General features: G+C 45.3%; 1 long non-coding RNA gene and 1 gene segment (V, D, J or C); one reads left to right on the top strand and one right to left on the bottom strand.

Moving 5' to 3' along the window:
- Positions 1–7,855: 7,855 nt before the first annotated feature.
- Positions 7,856–8,804, bottom strand: LOC113546572 (immunoglobulin kappa variable 1-16-like). The segment is given in 2 exon segments: positions 7,856–8,461; positions 8,589–8,804. Coding segments are annotated over 2 exon segments (435 nt in total).
- A 57-nt stretch (positions 8,805–8,861) lies between these two features.
- LOC128317062 (uncharacterized) lies at positions 8,862–10,290 on the top strand. Its single transcript, XR_008302298.1, has 2 exons — positions 8,862–8,905; positions 9,815–10,290. It is a non-coding gene; the product is annotated as an uncharacterized LOC128317062 (long non-coding RNA).
- The last annotated feature ends 7,503 nt before the right edge of the window (positions 10,291–17,793 follow it).

Here is a 17,793-nt window from a genome sequence, read left to right as displayed (position 1 = left end):
CATTTCTAGAAATAAATATCATCTAGTATAGATATATTATAAGGTATTATATGATATGGTGGAAAAGAACATTGTTAAAGACTCATTCCTCAAAGCCTCATTATCAATCCCAGTCTCCCAGTTAAAGTAAAATAAAGGGGATTTTTGAGAGGAAGATTTTTTTAAGGTGCTTCCGCTGTTTTACGATTCTCTCGAGCATCTCATTCCTGGTAATGCTAATACTGAATATAGCAGTCTTGTCTTGTCCACAATGCTTATGAAATTTTTAACAGAAAGGAGGATTTAGACAGAACAGTTAAAAAATATATTAAATTGCTGTTATTCTCTACTGTAATAATCTTATTCTCTTACTGTACCTTTTAGTTCCCCTTCAGGAACTCGAGCTGCGTCACGAAACGCTATGGGAACGCCCCCGCGTGACCGCGCTCTGAATCACGTGTCTAATCCGTCCAATGGATGGGCGAGACGTCACGGGCGGGGTGACGTAGCGACCCGGAAGCAAAAAAGCCCGAGCGGCGAGCCCCGCGTTACCTTCCTGTTTTCAGCAAGCGCTCTGTGTTTAATGTCTGTCACAGATCTTAATGTCTGGTTGGTGTTTTATCGTTGGCATGCCTAAAGCCAAGGATAAGACGAAGGGCGAGAGCGGGCAGCGCTTCAGGCCGTGTGTTCCTCCCTGTCCGCGATTTATTACGGGCGGGGATACACACAGTCTGTGTGTTGCCTGTTTGGGAGCGGAGCATGTTCAGTCGGCTCTCGAGGGAGCCGGCTGCGCACATTGCGAGCGTTTACCGCTGCGCACTCTCCGCTCCCGCTGGGCTCTCTTTGAGGAGGGAGCCCTCACTAGCATGCCTCGCGGTGCCGGCCCCGCTTCTGCCGAGGCAGAGCGGCGGTTGCACTCGTGGGGCTCGCAGATGGACCTGGCGGAGGGAATGGAGACGGGCCCTCCCCACCCTCCAGGTCCTCTGTCCCCTCCCTGGGCTCGGAAGCACGCTCTGCGGTTTCTTCCCCCCGGGGAGCGGACTCGGCGCTCCACCTATCGTCCTCCAAGGAGGTCGATGTGGAGAGCGTCGACCCTGAGCCGCAGTCTCCTCAATACGGGGAGCTGCTCGAGGTGGTTGCGCGGGCAGTCGCTAAGCTTAGCATTGACTGGCCCACTGAGTCACGGCCTGAGCCTCAGGGCTCTAGACTGGAGGAGCGTTTTTTGCGCAGTAGGCCGCCAACTCCGCCCCGGAGCCTGCCCTTTTTTCCGGACCTCCACACTGAGGTGTCGAGGTCCTGGAATAGGCCGTTTTCAGCCCGGTTGTTCAGCCCCACTTCTTCCGATTACGCTAATGTGGCGGGGCTGGACTACTCCGGCTACAGGGCGATGCCCAGGGTTGAACAGACGCTAGCCAGCTATCTGTCCCCTGCTGCTGCATCGTCCCTGAAGGCTCTGGCGTTGCCTACCAAGCCACTGCGGACCACCTCAGTGCTGGTAGGCAAGGCGTACACGGCAGCAGGTCAGGCCGGTGCGTGTCTGCACACCATGGCGGTGTTACAGGCGTACCAGGCTGACCTGCTTACAGAGCTGGATGAGCTGGGGGAGAGTACGTCTGAGTAGGTAGCTGAGCTCAGGTGGGCCGCTGATCTGTCCCTCTGCGCCACCAAGGAGACCGCCCGTGCTATCGGTCGATCTATGGCAGTCCTGGTGGCGGCGGTCGGTCTATGGCAGAGCGTCGCCTCCCGTGCTCCCCCGAGGCGTGAGCAGGAGTCGCGATGACGCTCTGGGCCCGGCCCTTCGGGCACTAAGGCGGATCTGAGGACCGTCCTCATGTCCAGAAGGGCCGCGGCTAAGAAGCCCTGATGGTTTTGGCCCAGGGCTTTCGAGGGCGGGCCCCTCTGGGGCGACGCGGCGTAGACCTCATCTCATGGTGCCCGGGTCCCCCCAGTGCCCTCAGGAGGTCGATCTGCCAACCCTGCCACCTATGGTGCTTCAGGGCGCAGCGGTCTCCGGCGAGCGCCTCTCCCAGTTCTCGCCCGGCAACGTAGCGAGTCTGGGAGGCTTGCGGCCTCTCCTGAGGCCTTCGCAGAGGTTAGCTCATTTCCCCCATGTCGGTTCGCCGCCTCAGGGCACCCAGCTAACCACTTCTATTACACCAGAGGTCAGTCTCGAGAGACTGATTCCCTTAGTGAGCTTTCTGGCAGCGTGGAAACTTCTGCCGAATGTGTCTCATTGGGTCCTGCGTACTGTAGAAAGAGGCTACCGAATTCAGTTCGGCTCGCCTCCACCTCGTTTTTCTGGGGTTCTTCCCACTGTGGTGGGTCCCGAGCAGGCTCTGGTATTGGAGCAGGAAGTACGTACTCTCCTGAGCAAGGAGGACATCGAGGTGGTCCCTCCTCACGACAGAGAGTCTGGGTTCTACAGCCGGTACTTCATTGTTCCAAAGAAGGGGGGAGGGCTGCGTCCCATTTTGGACTTGCGGCAATTGAACCTCTCAGTCGCTTGACTGAAGTTCAGGATGCTTACGGTCACTCAGGTCGTGTCTCAGATCAGGTCCGAGGACTGGTTCGTCACGATCGACCTAAAAGATGCGTATTTCCACATCTCCATCCTTCCCCCGCACAGGAAGTTCCTGAGGTTCGCTTTCGGGGGCGAAGCTTACCAGTATCGGGTTCTTCCCTTCGGCCTAGCACTCTCACCCCGCACCTTCACGAAGTGCGTGGATGCTGCCCTGGCTCCTATGCGACTACAGGGCATCTGCATACTGAACTATATCGACGACTGGTTGATTTTAGCTCATTCAGAGCAGATGGCGGCTCGGCATCGAGATGCCGTTCTCGCCCATATGAAGGAACTGGGGTTAAGACTAAACTCCGAGAAAAGCGTGCTTTCTCCAGCTCAGAGAACCGCTTATCTAGGCGTCGTGTGGGATTCGACCACGATGCAGGCACGTTTGTCTCCTGCTCGGATCAAGTCGGTCCTCACAGCGGTCGTGAGAGCGAAAGTAGGCCGATCACTCACTGTAAAGCAGTTTCAGAGACTGCTGGGCCTATTGGCAGCTGCGTCCAACGTGATACCGTTGCTGCACATGAGACTCCTACAGTGGTGGCTCAAGACCAGGGGGTTTTTCCGAAACAGAGGAAACCCGCTCCGCATGATCAAGGTCACGCGGCGATGCCGCCGTGCCTTAGCTGTGTGGAGAGAACCTGGGTTCTTGTCTCAGGGCCCGGTCCTGGGAGCTCCTGGTCGCTGCCCGTGGTCTGTGGAGCGGCCCCCATCTCACTTGGCACATCAACTGCCTCGAGATGCTGGCCGTGTTTCTAGCTCTGAAACACTTTCTCCCAGACCTAAGAGGCCGCCACGTGTTGGTGCGCACCGACAACACGACGGTGGTCTCTTACATCAACCGCCAGGGAGGTCTGCGTTCGCGCCCCCTTTACAGGCTGGCGCTCCAGATCCTTGTGTGGTCCCAAGGGAACCTCCTCTCATTGAGAGCGGCCTACATCCCTGGTCATCTCAACGTGGGAGCGGACGCCCTGTCGAGGCAGGGGCCGGTGCCCGGGGAATGGAGACTCCACCCCGAGGTGGTGGAGCTCATATGGCGTATGTTCGGCAGAGCCCAGGTGGATCTGTTTGCGACGCAGGAGACGTCGCACTGTCCCCTTTGGTTCTCTCTGATTCATCCAGCTCCTCTTGGACTGGATGCCATGGTACAGCCGTGGCCGAGGCTGCATCTGTACGCCTTTCCTCCGGTCGTTCTGCTCCCGGGAGTTCTGGAGAGAGTGCGCCGGGACGGAATTCGTCTACTGTTAGTAGCCCCGTTCTGGCCGGGCCGAGTATGGTTCTCGGACCTGATTTCCCTCCTAGACGGCTTCCCATGGGAGATTCCGATCAGGAGGGACCTCCTCTCACAGGCGGGGGGCCATCTTCACCCCCGCCCGGAGCTGTGGAAGCTGTGGGTGTGGCCTCTGAGGGGGCACAACTCCGCGCTTCCGGTCTCTTAACCGAGGTTGTGGAGACCATCCTCCAGTCCAGAGCTCCCTCTACGAGGAAACTGTACGCCCTGAAGTGGAAACTTTTCACTTCCTGGTGCGGAGACTGCCGGCTTGACCCTGTTCACTGCCCAGTTGGTACAGTGCTGGAGTTCTTGCAGGCCCACCTCTCCGCGGGACTGACCCACTCCACCCTGAAGGTGTACGTGGCGGCTATTGCGGCCTGCCACGCCCCTCTCGATGGCCAGTCAGTGGGCAGGCACCCCTGGGTGACACGTTTCCTCCGCGGTGCGCTGAGGATCAGACCTCCAGCTCGATCTCGGGTCCCCTTGTGGGACCTGGCCGTGGTTTTAGAGGCTCTCTGCAAACCCCCCTTCGAGCCCATAGAGGAGATTTCGGACCGTCTTCTGACGTTGAAAACTGCCTTTCTCTTGGCAATTTCCTCTCTTAGGAGAGTGGGGGATCTTCAGGCCCTCTCGGTGGCCCCTTCCTATTTAGACTTTGCGCCTGGTTTGGCCAAAGCATTCTTGTACCCCCGAGCGGAGTACGTACCGAAAGTCCCCTCCTCGGCATCACGGTCGGTCGTGCTGCAGGCTTTCTGTCCTCCTCCCTTCAGGGCGCCCGACCATCGGAAGCTCAATTGTACTCGCACTGGACGCGTATGTCCACAGAACTGCCCTGTGGAGAAAGGCGGACCAGTTGCTTGTTTGCTTTGGTCCCCCTAAGAGGGGTTTTCCTGCTTCTAAGCAGACCCTCAGCCGGTGGATTGTAGAATCCATTTCTCTGGCTTTCGAGTCCTCTGGTCTCCCCAGTCCCCTGGGGGTCAAGGCTCACTCTACCCGAGCGGTGGCGGCCTCTAAGGCCTTTCTGGCAGGTGTGTCCTTACAGGACATCTGCAACGCGGCGGGATGGTCCACGCCCCTGACCGTTGCCAGGTTTTATGACCTAGATACCCGAGCCACTCCTGGCTCCTCTGTCCTTGTGCCTTAGGCTTGCCTCCTCCTGGAGGCAGGGAATTGTAAGTCTGGCGGCATGGGTATACTCGTTCCCATAGCGTTTCGTGACGCAGCTTGAGTTCCTGAAGGGGAACGTCTCCAGGTTACTTATGTAACCATGGTTCCCCGAGGGAACGAGACGCTGTGTCTCGGTGCCACACTTCCGGCGTCCCTGCGGCGCTTGCTTCATTTTCCAGTAAGCTAACGCGGGGCTCGCCGCTCGGGCTTTTATGCTTCCGGGTCGCTACGTCACCCCGCCCGTGACGTCTCGCCCATCCATTGGACGGATTAGACACGTGATTCAGAGCTCGGTCACGCGGGGGCGTTCCCATAGCGTTTCGTGACGCAGCGTCTCGTTCCCTCGGGGAACCATGGTTACATAAGTAACCTGGAGACGTTTGCTGACGTTCAAGAAGGTTTTCTGGACAGCTACACCACTGAAATTAGATCCCCAGCTTTTGGAGGATTCTGCGTTTTTTTATTATTATGACAATGTAATTTCAGCACCAGATTCTGTGCTATACTCCATTTCCTAGAACACACTGCAGCCTACAAACATGGCTGCCACGGACTACATTTCCCAACTCACTCTCCCATTGTCAAGTTCAGCGTCACCAGACTTCTAATGCACACATGTTCCCAATCACACCTTCACCTGTATAAAGACTCTCACTCACTCACTCACTTACTGTGAAGTAATGCTCAGTGTATCATTGCCTGGCTGTTGTTGTGTGTGGAAATTGTTCCTGCACTTTTCCTGAGTAAATCTCACTCCAGTTATAGAGCATCGTTTGAGACACTCTTGCTTCAACTGTGTTTATGAGAAATTGATCAAGTTTCCTCCAAATAAATGAAAAGGAAGTAGTTAAAACTGAAAAAAGCAGCACTGTGTAAAACTGCTGTGGTCCTCTACAGAACAATTCTCAGCTCTTCTAATTTACCAGAGAGCGGTCAGCATCCTCTGGAACACGGATTGTCCTCCTACACATCCCTGCCTGTAGAAGGACCAATTCTTCAGAGGGTTTTGGTGTCTTGTCCATATTTCTGTGCACAAGGTAAAAGTGCAGAGGAAAACAGCTGGCAGGATTGGATCTGTTTTTCAGATTGAAAACAGTAGAGTGTGCTCTCTTTTCCCAGCCATTAATTTGTTGTGGAACAGTCCTGGAAAGGATCTATAGAAGTGAGGAATTCTAGATCAGACTGAGGAAGATAAATGTACTTTAAAATGGAACAAACACACTATAAGGCATTTGAGATGAGTTTCTCTCTAATGATTTAACAAACAGACTATTTAAAATAGAGAGTGAGCTCAATGTTGGTGGAACTGTTTGGGATCAGTAACACCACACCAAGATGTGACCGCATTTAAATTCACCAACTTTCCAGACATAAGAAATTTAAAAAGATCAACTGACCACCGTCCTGAACCTACAGACCTATAATTAAGGAAGTAAGAGCTTTATAGGCACAGATGTCTGAAATGCCTAATGTCTAATATTACACACCTTGCCATATTTCACTCCAGAGATGGAGTCTGTATCTCAGGGGTTCCTAAACTAGGCGTGGTGACCCCACATGGGGTTCGCTTGATTTACAAATGAGGTCGTGAGAGAAACTCACAATCTTCTCTTTGTTTCATTCATTCATTTTACAAATTAGAAATATCAAAGATGGATTTTGTGTACTAATATTTTTCATTGCTACTGGGAGTCACATTTAGATAAGTCACGTGTTACTGAATAGTGTACGTGTTATTTTAGTCTTTTTACTGTCGTAACACATTGCACTAGTGTAGATCAGCAATAAAAATGAATGAATTTCCTCGTCCATCTACTTCTGCTAAACAAACTATCTATTTGTCTCAAATCACTTACTATGTACTATTCTAGAGTGTTATTGAGTACAAACAGTAACCGAGTTTCCTAGTACAGTTAGTGTTTGAATTTTAAAAACCTTTCATGTCGCCTTAAAACCTACTGAAAGCTCTGATCTGCCTTCTGGATTTTCTAGATTAGTAAATAATTGTGAATGTAACGTCAGAGTTTTGGATTTGAGATGCAGATCATGACAAAAATAATGATGCTGGTGAAAAGTTTTAAGAGAGACACAGAGCTCATCAGTGTGTTTAACGTCACTGTGCAGAAAATCATTAACATTTACAGTTCCACTTGGAAACCTGATGGACAGGGATGTCTTGGCTCTGACGTGCCGTCTAGTTAATGTCATTTTAAATCTTCTTAATGTACTTAAGATGTACAGTGAGTCTGAGAACAGTGCTACTCGCATTACCACAGCTTCTACGTGTGCGTGTAAAGTTATACCAAGTATAAACCAGACTCCTGTGCTTTGGGCCGTATGTGTTTCCTATAACAACACAACACTTCCCACTAGACTGATAAGTAAGGGCGAGGAGTATTCCCTTGGTTTTCAGTCCCTTAAGTTACACATGCGTATGTTACTGATATAATAAAATGTTCAAATGTTACAGTATTCCTCTATTGTAAATCAGGAATATAATCAAATGTAGGGTGGTCAGGGCTTGGGGTCGCAGAAAATTCAAAATGTCCATTTAGGGTCATTCGCCTAAAAAGTCGTGTATGTTTTAAGGTTCAGTTTTGAACCTCAATATTCAGTTGTGTCTGCATTTAATCAGATTGGGGTAGAAAAGGAGAATATTATGAAGTTGAACTTTGCAGATGATGAGAGAATAGATTTATATTGAATTTTACTGAAAGATCCTGCACTACATTGTTTCATAGAGAAACATCTGATTGTTTTATTTTAATGAAATTTTAGGGTGAGGTGGATGTGCTTTTCAACATGTTATGGGCTGAAATTCCAGATGTGAGGTGAAATAAACATGTGATATCATGTGAATAGTATATGATAAATACAACATAATCTGATCATTTATATCTGGATTTCTGTTCATGTCTTTTATTTATAATGAATACTCTGTGTGTGTGTGTGGTTGTGTGTGTGTGAAGAGTAGTGTCTGTGTGTGTGTTTGTGTGTGTTTGTGTGTGTGTGTTTGTGTGTGTGTTCTCCTCCACAGTGTGTGTCATTGTGCTGTATCACATCGTCCCCCACAGCACTTGCAGTAGGTCCCAGCTGCAGCAGTCACACTCACCCAGGTTTTTGTACGACGCTCTAACACTGTGTGAACACGGGGCTACTACTGATCTCATTGTAACTCTGACAGTAATAATCTCCAGCATCTTCAGGCTGGACTCCACTGATGGTCAGAGTGAAATCAGATCCAGATCCACTGCCACTGAAACGAGCTGAAATACCTGATTCTCTTCTGCTAGCTGCATAGATCAGGAGTTTAGGAGCTTTTCCAGCTTTCTGCTGATACCAGGACAAAAGATGAGAGCTATACGGTGAGTAATAGTAAACAGCAGGACTGGTTTGACAGCTGATGGTGAGTGTGTCTCCTGGAGAAACAGATTTCACTGCAGGACTCTGAGTCACAGTCACCTGACCTCTGGATCCTGAAAAAAATAAGAAGAATAAATCCGTTCCCTACATTAATAATGATGTTGAGTTTGAAGTTCGTCTAGTCGGCCTACTTCACATGGATTTGTCAGCTGAACAGTAGAAAATAAAACATTGTGTTACCTCGAGCGCAGAGGGCCAGTGTGCAGATGAAGACGCTGATCAAACTCATGGTTGCTGTGGTTGAAGTCGCTGAGCAGCAGCTCTCAGTCATGAAGTGTTAAAGTCACAGGGCTATAAACACTCGCAGAGCGCTGAAGCATGAGCTGCTAATGCAAAGTGGAACCTCTCTCTATGGAAACGTGTGTGTGTGTGTGTGTGTGTGTGTGTGTGTGTGTGTGCGTGTGGTCACTGTAGTGTAACAGAGGTTTTTGTACGACGGCTACATTAGAATGTATCACTGTGGAGGACTTTCGGTGGAGGAACCAAACTCATCATCAGTAAGTCTCTCTTTTTTATTTAAAATTCTATAAATTAATGAATTTGTTTTCATTATTAATTTGATTATTGAATAAACTTTAGACAAACTGAAAAGAAATAATTTCTAATGTTTTTGTATGAAGTGTAGTATGTAAAAAAAATTCAGTATCTTAAATATAACAATATATTTAATTGTTTTTTTTGTTTGTTCAATTTAATGATTATATTTCATTGTTAAAAGTGAAAGAATAAATCCAGATGTTTGTGCTGTTTAAAGTCTCCTTGAGTTCAGTGTCTAGTGATTCATTTTCATTGAGTATCAACACTAGAATAAAGCTGATCAAAGTTCTCGTCGGTCCACGATGTAAAGAGTAACTAGTAAATGTTCTCCTGCTGCTGGAACACATTTGTGCTGCTGCAGAGTTTCCAGTTTTGTCTCTATTGGAGTTCAGAGCATTTACAGAATACACTCACTGAGTGTTTCAGTGTTGGAATACAGTGTGACTATTGGATGCAGTTACTGAATAGAACTGGGTGAACACTAAATCAGAAAGAAGATGGATTATGGTGTGGAGTTAAAGCTGATGGCTTCCACATGTTCTCTTTGTTAGTTAGTGGACTTTAAACCAAATGGACTGATGTTTCTCCACTGAAACTGCTCCGGACTTGAAGCCCTCCATGTGTCTCTGTTCATTTAGAGTTAGGAACTGTATTTATGTCTATGGGTAGAGTTTAGAGGTGCTGCTGAAGGTCATAGAAGTTTCCAGATGTTTCTACTGAACTGCAGTAATGTGAGAACAGTGTGGATCACTGCACTGATTACTGAACACACATTAATGTTTCCAGTCTGGAATCTTAATGAGCAGTAATGAGTAAATGTTGTGTAAGCGTGTGTAAATGTGTGTTTATTGTGTGTTTGTGGTCTCCAGCCGGTCCCACGGTGAAGCCCTCCGTGTCTCTGCTCCCTCCCTCCTCTCTGCAGCTGTCTGAGGGATCGGCCTCGCTGCTCTGCCTGCTGTCTGCCTACTCTCCACAGGGGGCGCTGGTGAGCTGGACAGTGGACGGCTCCCAGGTGAAGGACGGGGTTCTGACCAGCGCAGAAGAACAGAAGAAGGACGGTTACACACGCAGCAGCACCCTGACCCTCAGCAAAGCACTCTGGGAAAAGGGGGAGGAGTTTGTCTGTACGGTCTCCCATGCCGGCGTCAATCATCCGGTCACGTTCAGAAAGAGCCAGTGTGAAGCCTAACAGCTCCAAGATAGAATTTAACACTGAGCTGCTTACACATCCATCTACAATAGAGTTTCAGTTCTACACAATGCTGACATTTCTGTCTTTACTCTCTTCACTGTCCTGTTGCTCTTCCTGTAGTTTTGCTCTGCTGAAATAAAGCTTCATTTTGGACATTGTGTGTTCTTTTATTAGAGTTAATAGTCATTATCAGTGTGATGAGAGAGTGTGTTTAGCTGTAGATTCAGTGCTGTGTGTTGTGCTTCAGTGAGTTTGGCTGAAGGAAGTTGAACATCTGGTGAAAGTGCTGCTCTATTCTGGGAGAAAGAGGATCACTCAGCCGTCTTCATGTAAATCTCTCTCTCACTTCACTGATCTTTCAGTTTTACTGGTTAAAACTGGTTTCTGTTCATCTTGATGATGTAGTCAATCAGAACTGGGCTCAGAACTCAAACTGTTCTGGTTCTAGGAACAAATCTTCTTCTGTTTGATTAAGTCCCTATTTTCCTAAGTATTTTAAATCTATGAGACATTCAGGTACAGATATAAAGTGGCCTAAATCATATCAATGTGACAGTCTCCATCTTGTCTCTAGAGATCCATTCAGATCACACACTGTCCCAGTTAAACAGGCCGTTCCACACGGATCCATTATAGACCCACTTCATTTTAGCAGATGATACACAAATTAATATTTCCTCTAAACCAGATGTGAATCTGTTCTCTGATTGCAAGAGTTTATCAAATCAAGATCAAATCCTAATTCAGCAAAACATGTATGAGTTAATCTATTCCTGTTCCTGAGAATATTTAAACTCCAGTGAGATTTGTGTGTGATTGTTATAGTTTACTTTGATGGTAAATCCACATCATTTCCCCAAAAAATCAGCTCATTCACACACCATGCACTCCAATGGGATGGGCACTGCTGAGCCCCTGGGCCAGGCACACATCCAAGTTTTGTGTGTTTTCGAGCATGCCCTGCACCTACAAACCAGCCAAAGTTTAGAAAAAGCTAAAAAGACCAAAAACAAGAGGACCATCCTACCCCTTGGTGTTTGGGCTCCAGTTAAGATTGTGGGTTGAAAGGAGGGTACGAGCTGGAGGTGGAAATGAGACTGACAGGAGTTTGAAGTTTGGCTGTAGATTTTATTGCAGTTACAGAACCACAACTCTAAAACTTCATTCACAGACAGTGAACTACTCTGACAATCACAGACTCAAAAAACTACAAGGAATATTCAGGAAGCTAGTCTTACCTAGGAGAAAAGAACACAATGGCACCAAGATGGTGGCTGTGTATGTGGGATGGCGGGAAAATAATGTAAATTCAGGTGCATTTATAGTCTTTCATAAAGCTAATTATGTGTACAACTTTTATTTTTTTTTACTATGATACTATTATATTTACATATTTACAAGCTGATAATGACGCATGCATGTTTGAGTTTCTGCAAGTTTTTTTTTCTGAAATGCCTTTCAAAATACCGGGTCTGAAAAAGAAAATCTATATTATTAATAAGATTGTGTGTTTTTAATGTGATGTTTTCATGTTCTGCTATGGGTGTGTGTGATTGGTTGTCCCTGTGCACACCTTCATGCCTGCGTTTTCACACACATGATCAGAGAGAACTCTCGCAATGCATTTCATTCAAGCTAAAGCACTGTTGATGAAGTACTGCATCTGAATCTTTCTTCTCAAATATTCTCCTTTTTCAGATATCAGTGCATAAAACACACCTTACACTATCCTGATTCAGTATAAACATGATTTGACACAAAACTGATGGTTATGGGTGTGTAAATGTTATTTTTATGCTTTATAAGAAGTGTTTCATGAATTCATTGCATTGGAACACATGGATAGATGTTTATTTTCGTTAACTCAGAGTTCTTAGTGTATGTTTAGGTGTTATATATAGTCTTTAAGTCTAGTATGTGGCTCTATTGAACTTCAGTGTTCAGGTAAAGTGGATTGAGAGTATTACTGGGTAAAGCGAATGGTTTATTTCCCAATACCGATATATTTCTCTAAATTATATTATGGAAAGTATAGTTTAACAGGAAAAATGTTTTCATTGTTCATGTCTTCCAAATGACATGTTTATGCATCATGCTTGATGGAAAGTCTTTCAATTTTAAAGTGCCTCCACATGTGAAATTTCTGTGACATTATATTGAGGGAATTTCATGTTATTGGGATAAGATATTGTAAACTGTATACAGCACATTACTGAAATGATTCAAGGTAAAGCAGCATTGATGAAGTACTGCATCTGAGTCGTTCTTCTCAAATATTCTCCTGTTGTAGGAGTACTACATGTAGATCAGATGTGTTTGGTGTAACTCCTTCAGGAACGCTGGAGGTCATGTGGTAATTCCACCACTAATGTTAGCTTTCTATTTGGAAAAACTTATGACAGAAGAAAGGCGGCTTCTTCCTGTTCTGTTTATGGGCAGGAAGAAGAAAAGAACAGGCTGTTGCCTCGTCTGTGCTTATAACCGCTTATAACTGCAGTCAGCAATTAATGACAATGCTAATATAGAAACTCTGACCAGATTGAGAAGTTGACTTCAGCTGTGCACCAGCTGGCCATGGATGTGAGTCCACACAGAGAGACACTGGAACACATGAATGCTGAAATCAGAACATTTAAAGAAGAAAATGAGTCCCTGAGAGCAGCCTAGCTGACTGCAACCCTTACAGCTGGAGATGAGCACTGAAGCTGCACGGGGTGAGAGAGGAGGAGGGGAAGATGATCGATATTCTTGGCAAAGCTAGGGTTAGGGTTAGGACAACAAGACATTTTCTCATCAGATAAAATCTGAACTTAAAGGATGTCTCTGTAAATATCTGGATTCTATAATAATTGTAGGTGGGGATTTTAATGAGTGCTTTGATGATGCTTTAGATAGATTTAGATAGATTCCCTCCTAAATGTAATATAGGCCCACAGACAAGCAATTCTCTTCTTTCATTATGATCTGATCTCTCTGATGCATACAAGGCAGTTTTTAACTCTAACACACTTGATCGTACTTCGTCCAATAGTATTTTAACCTTAAGATCTAGAATCGAGCTTTTTTTAATTCCCACTTTAGCCTTTAATATTGTTAATATTATCTGATCACCAGCTTATGTCTTTAAAGTTGAACAGTGATGAGGACTTTCCTAGGATGAGAGGTTATTAAAAGTTTAACAAAGCTCTTCTGAAAGATGATGTATTTAACAATAGCACTACAGCACTAATTAAGGACATTTCTGCTGATAGCGCTATGGGAAATACATCGCTGTTAAGAAAAGCAAACAGCTAAAGACCTCCAAAATAAATGTAGAGTTAGCTGTCTTTAGTAAAATGAATGTAATGTTAATGAAAGTTAATATTTGTAATGAGAAGGAATTAGAATTAAAAGAGCTAAAAATAACCAAATGCATTTAGACAAGGCCAAGCATGCAGTTGTAAGGTCTAGAGCCAAATGGCTCTAGAAAAGAACACTATTTATACTTTTGCTCTCCAAACCAGAAATGGCAAAAGGAAATCTCTGTCAGTTCTCAACATTTATGGAGTTTAATGTCCATATTAATATCTAACTTTGTCACTTCATTCTATGGAGGGCTATATTGTAACCCAGGTCAGAATTTCAGTACCTAAAAAAAGAGAAAATAATAATAAATAATATAGAATTTAATAACCTTTTTTTTATTCAAAATGGAAGATAAATGGAATGGAATAAATGGAAGATTTGCTCTATATGTGCTCCCCTTGGGCCACATTATCCAGAAGCATAACTTATCATATCATTGTTATGCTGACGACACGCAACTTTATTTTCCTGTTCGTACAAACAGCTGTTCGGTGCAAAATCTATTTGATTGTCTCGGTGACATTACATGCTGGATGGACACGAATTTTTTGCAGCTGAACAGTGATAAAACTGAAATAATTATCTTTGGTCCACCAGTCTCATCCGCTGGTATTGTTAATCAGCTAGGTACGCTGTCTTCCAATGTGCGAGATTGCGTCAAAAACCTTGGTGTTATTCTAGATCCTTCATTGTGTTTTGATAAGCAGATTAATGCTGTTGTCAAGAGCACCTTCTTTCAGTTGAGATCAATTGCTAAAATCAAGAAGATGCTATCTAAGCAGGATCTGGAAACTGTTATTCATGCATTTATAACATCAAGGTTGGACTACTGTAATTCTCTTTATTTGGGGTTGGCTAAGACTGCTCTAGATCGCCTGCAAATGGTGCAAAATGCAGGAGCCAGACTTTTGACTGGCACCAGGAAGCGTGAGCACATTACTCCTGTGCTTGCCTCTCTACACTGGCTGAAGGACAATTTCCGCATTGAGTTCACAATTTTATTATTTTATATTATTAGTTTTTAAAGCTTTGCATGGGCTTGCTCCACCATACATATGTGATCTCCTTAGTCTGTACACTGCCCCAAGAGCTCTTTTATTCTCTATCTTTTAATTCAGTCTGAGCCTGGAAAATGTCCATTTGTCTCTCAGTATTTTGTATTGTTAAATGTTTTTGTGTATAGATTTGCTTTACACAACTTGTACAGCACTTTGGTTTCAACTTTAGTTGTTTTTAAATGTGCTTTATAAATGAATAAACTAAACTAAACTAAAAGCTAATAAGAGGTATAACCAAAGCTGCTATTCAAAAATATATTTAAATAATAATAATAACAAAAAAATTAAACAACTAGGCACACAAGTGTGACATGTACAGGTGCCATGGAATCTGTGTGATACTCAGAACACGCAACGTTAAACATGAGGCGAGATGAGAGAAAGAAAACTAAGGAAAGAATAAAACAATTCTTTGAAATAAATTAATAGAGTGACATATGACATTGCAGAACCTCCGATTAATGATATTAGACCATTTTTAGAGTGGTGATGGCTGATTTTGAAGTGGATGCTAATCGATGTTGAACCTGTTGTCTATTGACATAGGCACTGTCATGGCACTGTTTTGTATAAAACAGGTAAGGTTTATGGTTTTGATTGAAAACTTGTGGAACTAAGATGGCGAGCCACATGAGGATGACCGATCCGACTTTGTTTTGGTTTTTCTGTACTCCCATGCACTGAACAATTTAAAGGAACAAAAGTGCCTTCTAAAGTGTCTATACATTGGCTATTGAATGAATGCCTGAGTTATTGCTGTTATCGAATACTGTGGTTATGATCTGAGATTTTTTCACAGACATCACAGGCTAACTGACACAGAACTAGAAGAAGACCTAGATGATTTCTTTAATAAGCACACTCGTGTCTGTAGAAACATTCGTATAGACAATCCGAAGTCACCTTACCATAGAGACGTCATTGTTGAGTATGAAAGTTGTTCTGCCCTAGCGACTCTCGAACCTCTACTGCCTTAAACTTTCAAAAGTCCACACAATGTCTCTGAATTCATCAGACTTTTATCAAGTGTTTGTCTACTGGCAGTGACTGAACACTGTACTAATGCTGACTGAGCGCTGATATACAGAACTGCAGAAGATAGCCAAGCTCAGTGGAAGAACTTTTGACCACCTTCTGAAAGAGCAGCTTTTCCAAACCACTGCATCAGCTGTTGGCAGTTTGTTAGATGCAGGTGAGCCAAAATCAGGTCCTGACTTGAGAGCTAGACTATCTGGGTTGATACACTGGTGTGTCGGTTCTGCCTCAGTCAGCAAACTCCGGGTTGCTAAGAATTACCTGCTCAAGCTGTTGACAGGTTGCCTCTCACACTTGATCATTCTGCCTGAACCACTGGTTCACTGCATGGGAATATCTGGGGCTGGAATTGCAGGGAAATAATGGTGGTTGGTAACCAAGGAAACACTGGAAAGGGCTGAGCTGAGTGGACGTACAGTATGTCTGAGAGAGTTTTAGGCATACTCTTCCCAGGAAAGTAACTGAGCCCAATCCTCCTGGTTTTCGGCACAGAAAGAGTGCAAGAACCGGCCAATCTCTTGATTGGCTCTTTCGACTTGTCCATTGGTCATGAAGTCCAGGGCCAGAACAAGGGCTTTGTGGGGCACATTGGACTGAGTGCACACTGTACAGGAGGATATGATATGGTGGATGTCCGCAAGCATCTGAGGCCACCAGTAATTATTCTGCAATAAAGAATGGGTTTTATGCAATCCTGGGTGTCCCATTGCTGGAGATGAATTAGCCCATGTGATGTGTTTCTCCCACAAACTGGGCACAACGTAGGTTTTCTGGTGGGACATGACATGAAAGGGAAGTGGTAGCTCAGTGGTTAAGACGTTGGACTTCTGCTTGGAAGGTTGAGAGTTCAAATCCCAGTACCACCAAGCTGCCACAGCTGGGCCCTTGAGCAGGGCCCTTAATCCTCAACTGCTCAGTTGTATAAATGAGATAATTGTAAGTCACTCTGGATGTAGAAATGTAAATGTAAATGACTCTGGTGCTGGTTGGCGATTGGCCTTGGCAGTTTTATGGTCTAGATCCCAGATGAGGGTGCAGACAAAGCCTGAATCATGAAGGATGGGTACCTCCTGGTGTTGCCTAGGAGTTGATGAGTGAATACAACCAGGTCGAAATGAAATATCTCTCTCTCACTTCACTGATTCTCACTCTCTCTCTCTCTCTCTCTCTCTGTCAGTTCTTCAGGTTAAGACTGCTTTTACAGCTGGGTGAGTTTGTGGGAGGAGATTAAAATCATACTTTCCTGCTATGAGCTATATTCCTTGGCATGAACCAGTAATGATTCGTGATCAGCTATCAACTGAACCACTTATTTAATATTTAACTAAAGTCTCTTTTTACCTCTGTAATATTGTTAGGATTAGGATACCCCTTGTGTTACTAGTAGGTGCTGGATATCTGGTACATCTGATATATCTGATCCTTGTATCACATTAAGGACTGACTATTACAGTTTAGTTTTCTCTGTCTTGATTAAGTGATAAAAATAACAAAATAGTGCAGCAGATCACTCAGATAAGGTCTGTGTCCTGGACCCTTTTTGCCGCAAGATGCCTCAGTTGTCTGAGTTTCTGATAATTCAGGGGCTTGACTTCAACTCTTCTACATTTCCTATTTAATGTTATTAAGAATGAAGGAATTGCTGGATTTGGTGGCCATGTCATCCTAGTTCTTCACCCCTGTCCTTTGTACCAGATACTGGCAGGAACACCCAGGGACTGGCCGTGGGAGTTTCAGATCCTCTGTTTTGGTCTCTGTAATGCTCCTTCTACCTTTGAGACACAGATAGACAGGGTGTTGTTTAGTGTTCCACACAGTAAATGTCTACTTCATGGGTCCAATATTCTGACCAAAGCCAGCTTCTTCCAGTCAGTGCTAAAGGTGCTGCTGAGGGAACTGGGGAGAGGGTCAGTATTTTAAAAGTGGACAGGTACAGGAGATCAGGCAGAGGAGACAGTAGGGGGACTGAGCTCTGGTATACTGTGTGGACACACAGGACTGCAAAAATCTGGCAGTGGTGTATGCAGTGGAGTGGAGGAGCCAGCAGGATTGACCCTGACCTTAAACAGTTAAAAGGATATGATTAAAGTGATGGCCTCTGCATCTTCTAGAGGTGGTGCAACATCAGCCACAGGTGAGTAGAAGCAGCAGGCCATGGCTTTTAAGCTCCTTAATGAAGTAATGCTTAGGGTTACACATTGAAACTCCAGGGACTGGT

The sequence above is a fragment of the Pangasianodon hypophthalmus genome, chromosome 9 (assembly GCF_027358585.1).
Source record: "Pangasianodon hypophthalmus isolate fPanHyp1 chromosome 9, fPanHyp1.pri, whole genome shotgun sequence".
NCBI lineage: Eukaryota > Metazoa > Chordata > Actinopteri > Siluriformes > Pangasiidae > Pangasianodon > Pangasianodon hypophthalmus.
The sequence above is the reverse complement of the archived record's forward strand: the minus strand, read 5'-3'. Positions and strand labels throughout refer to the sequence as shown.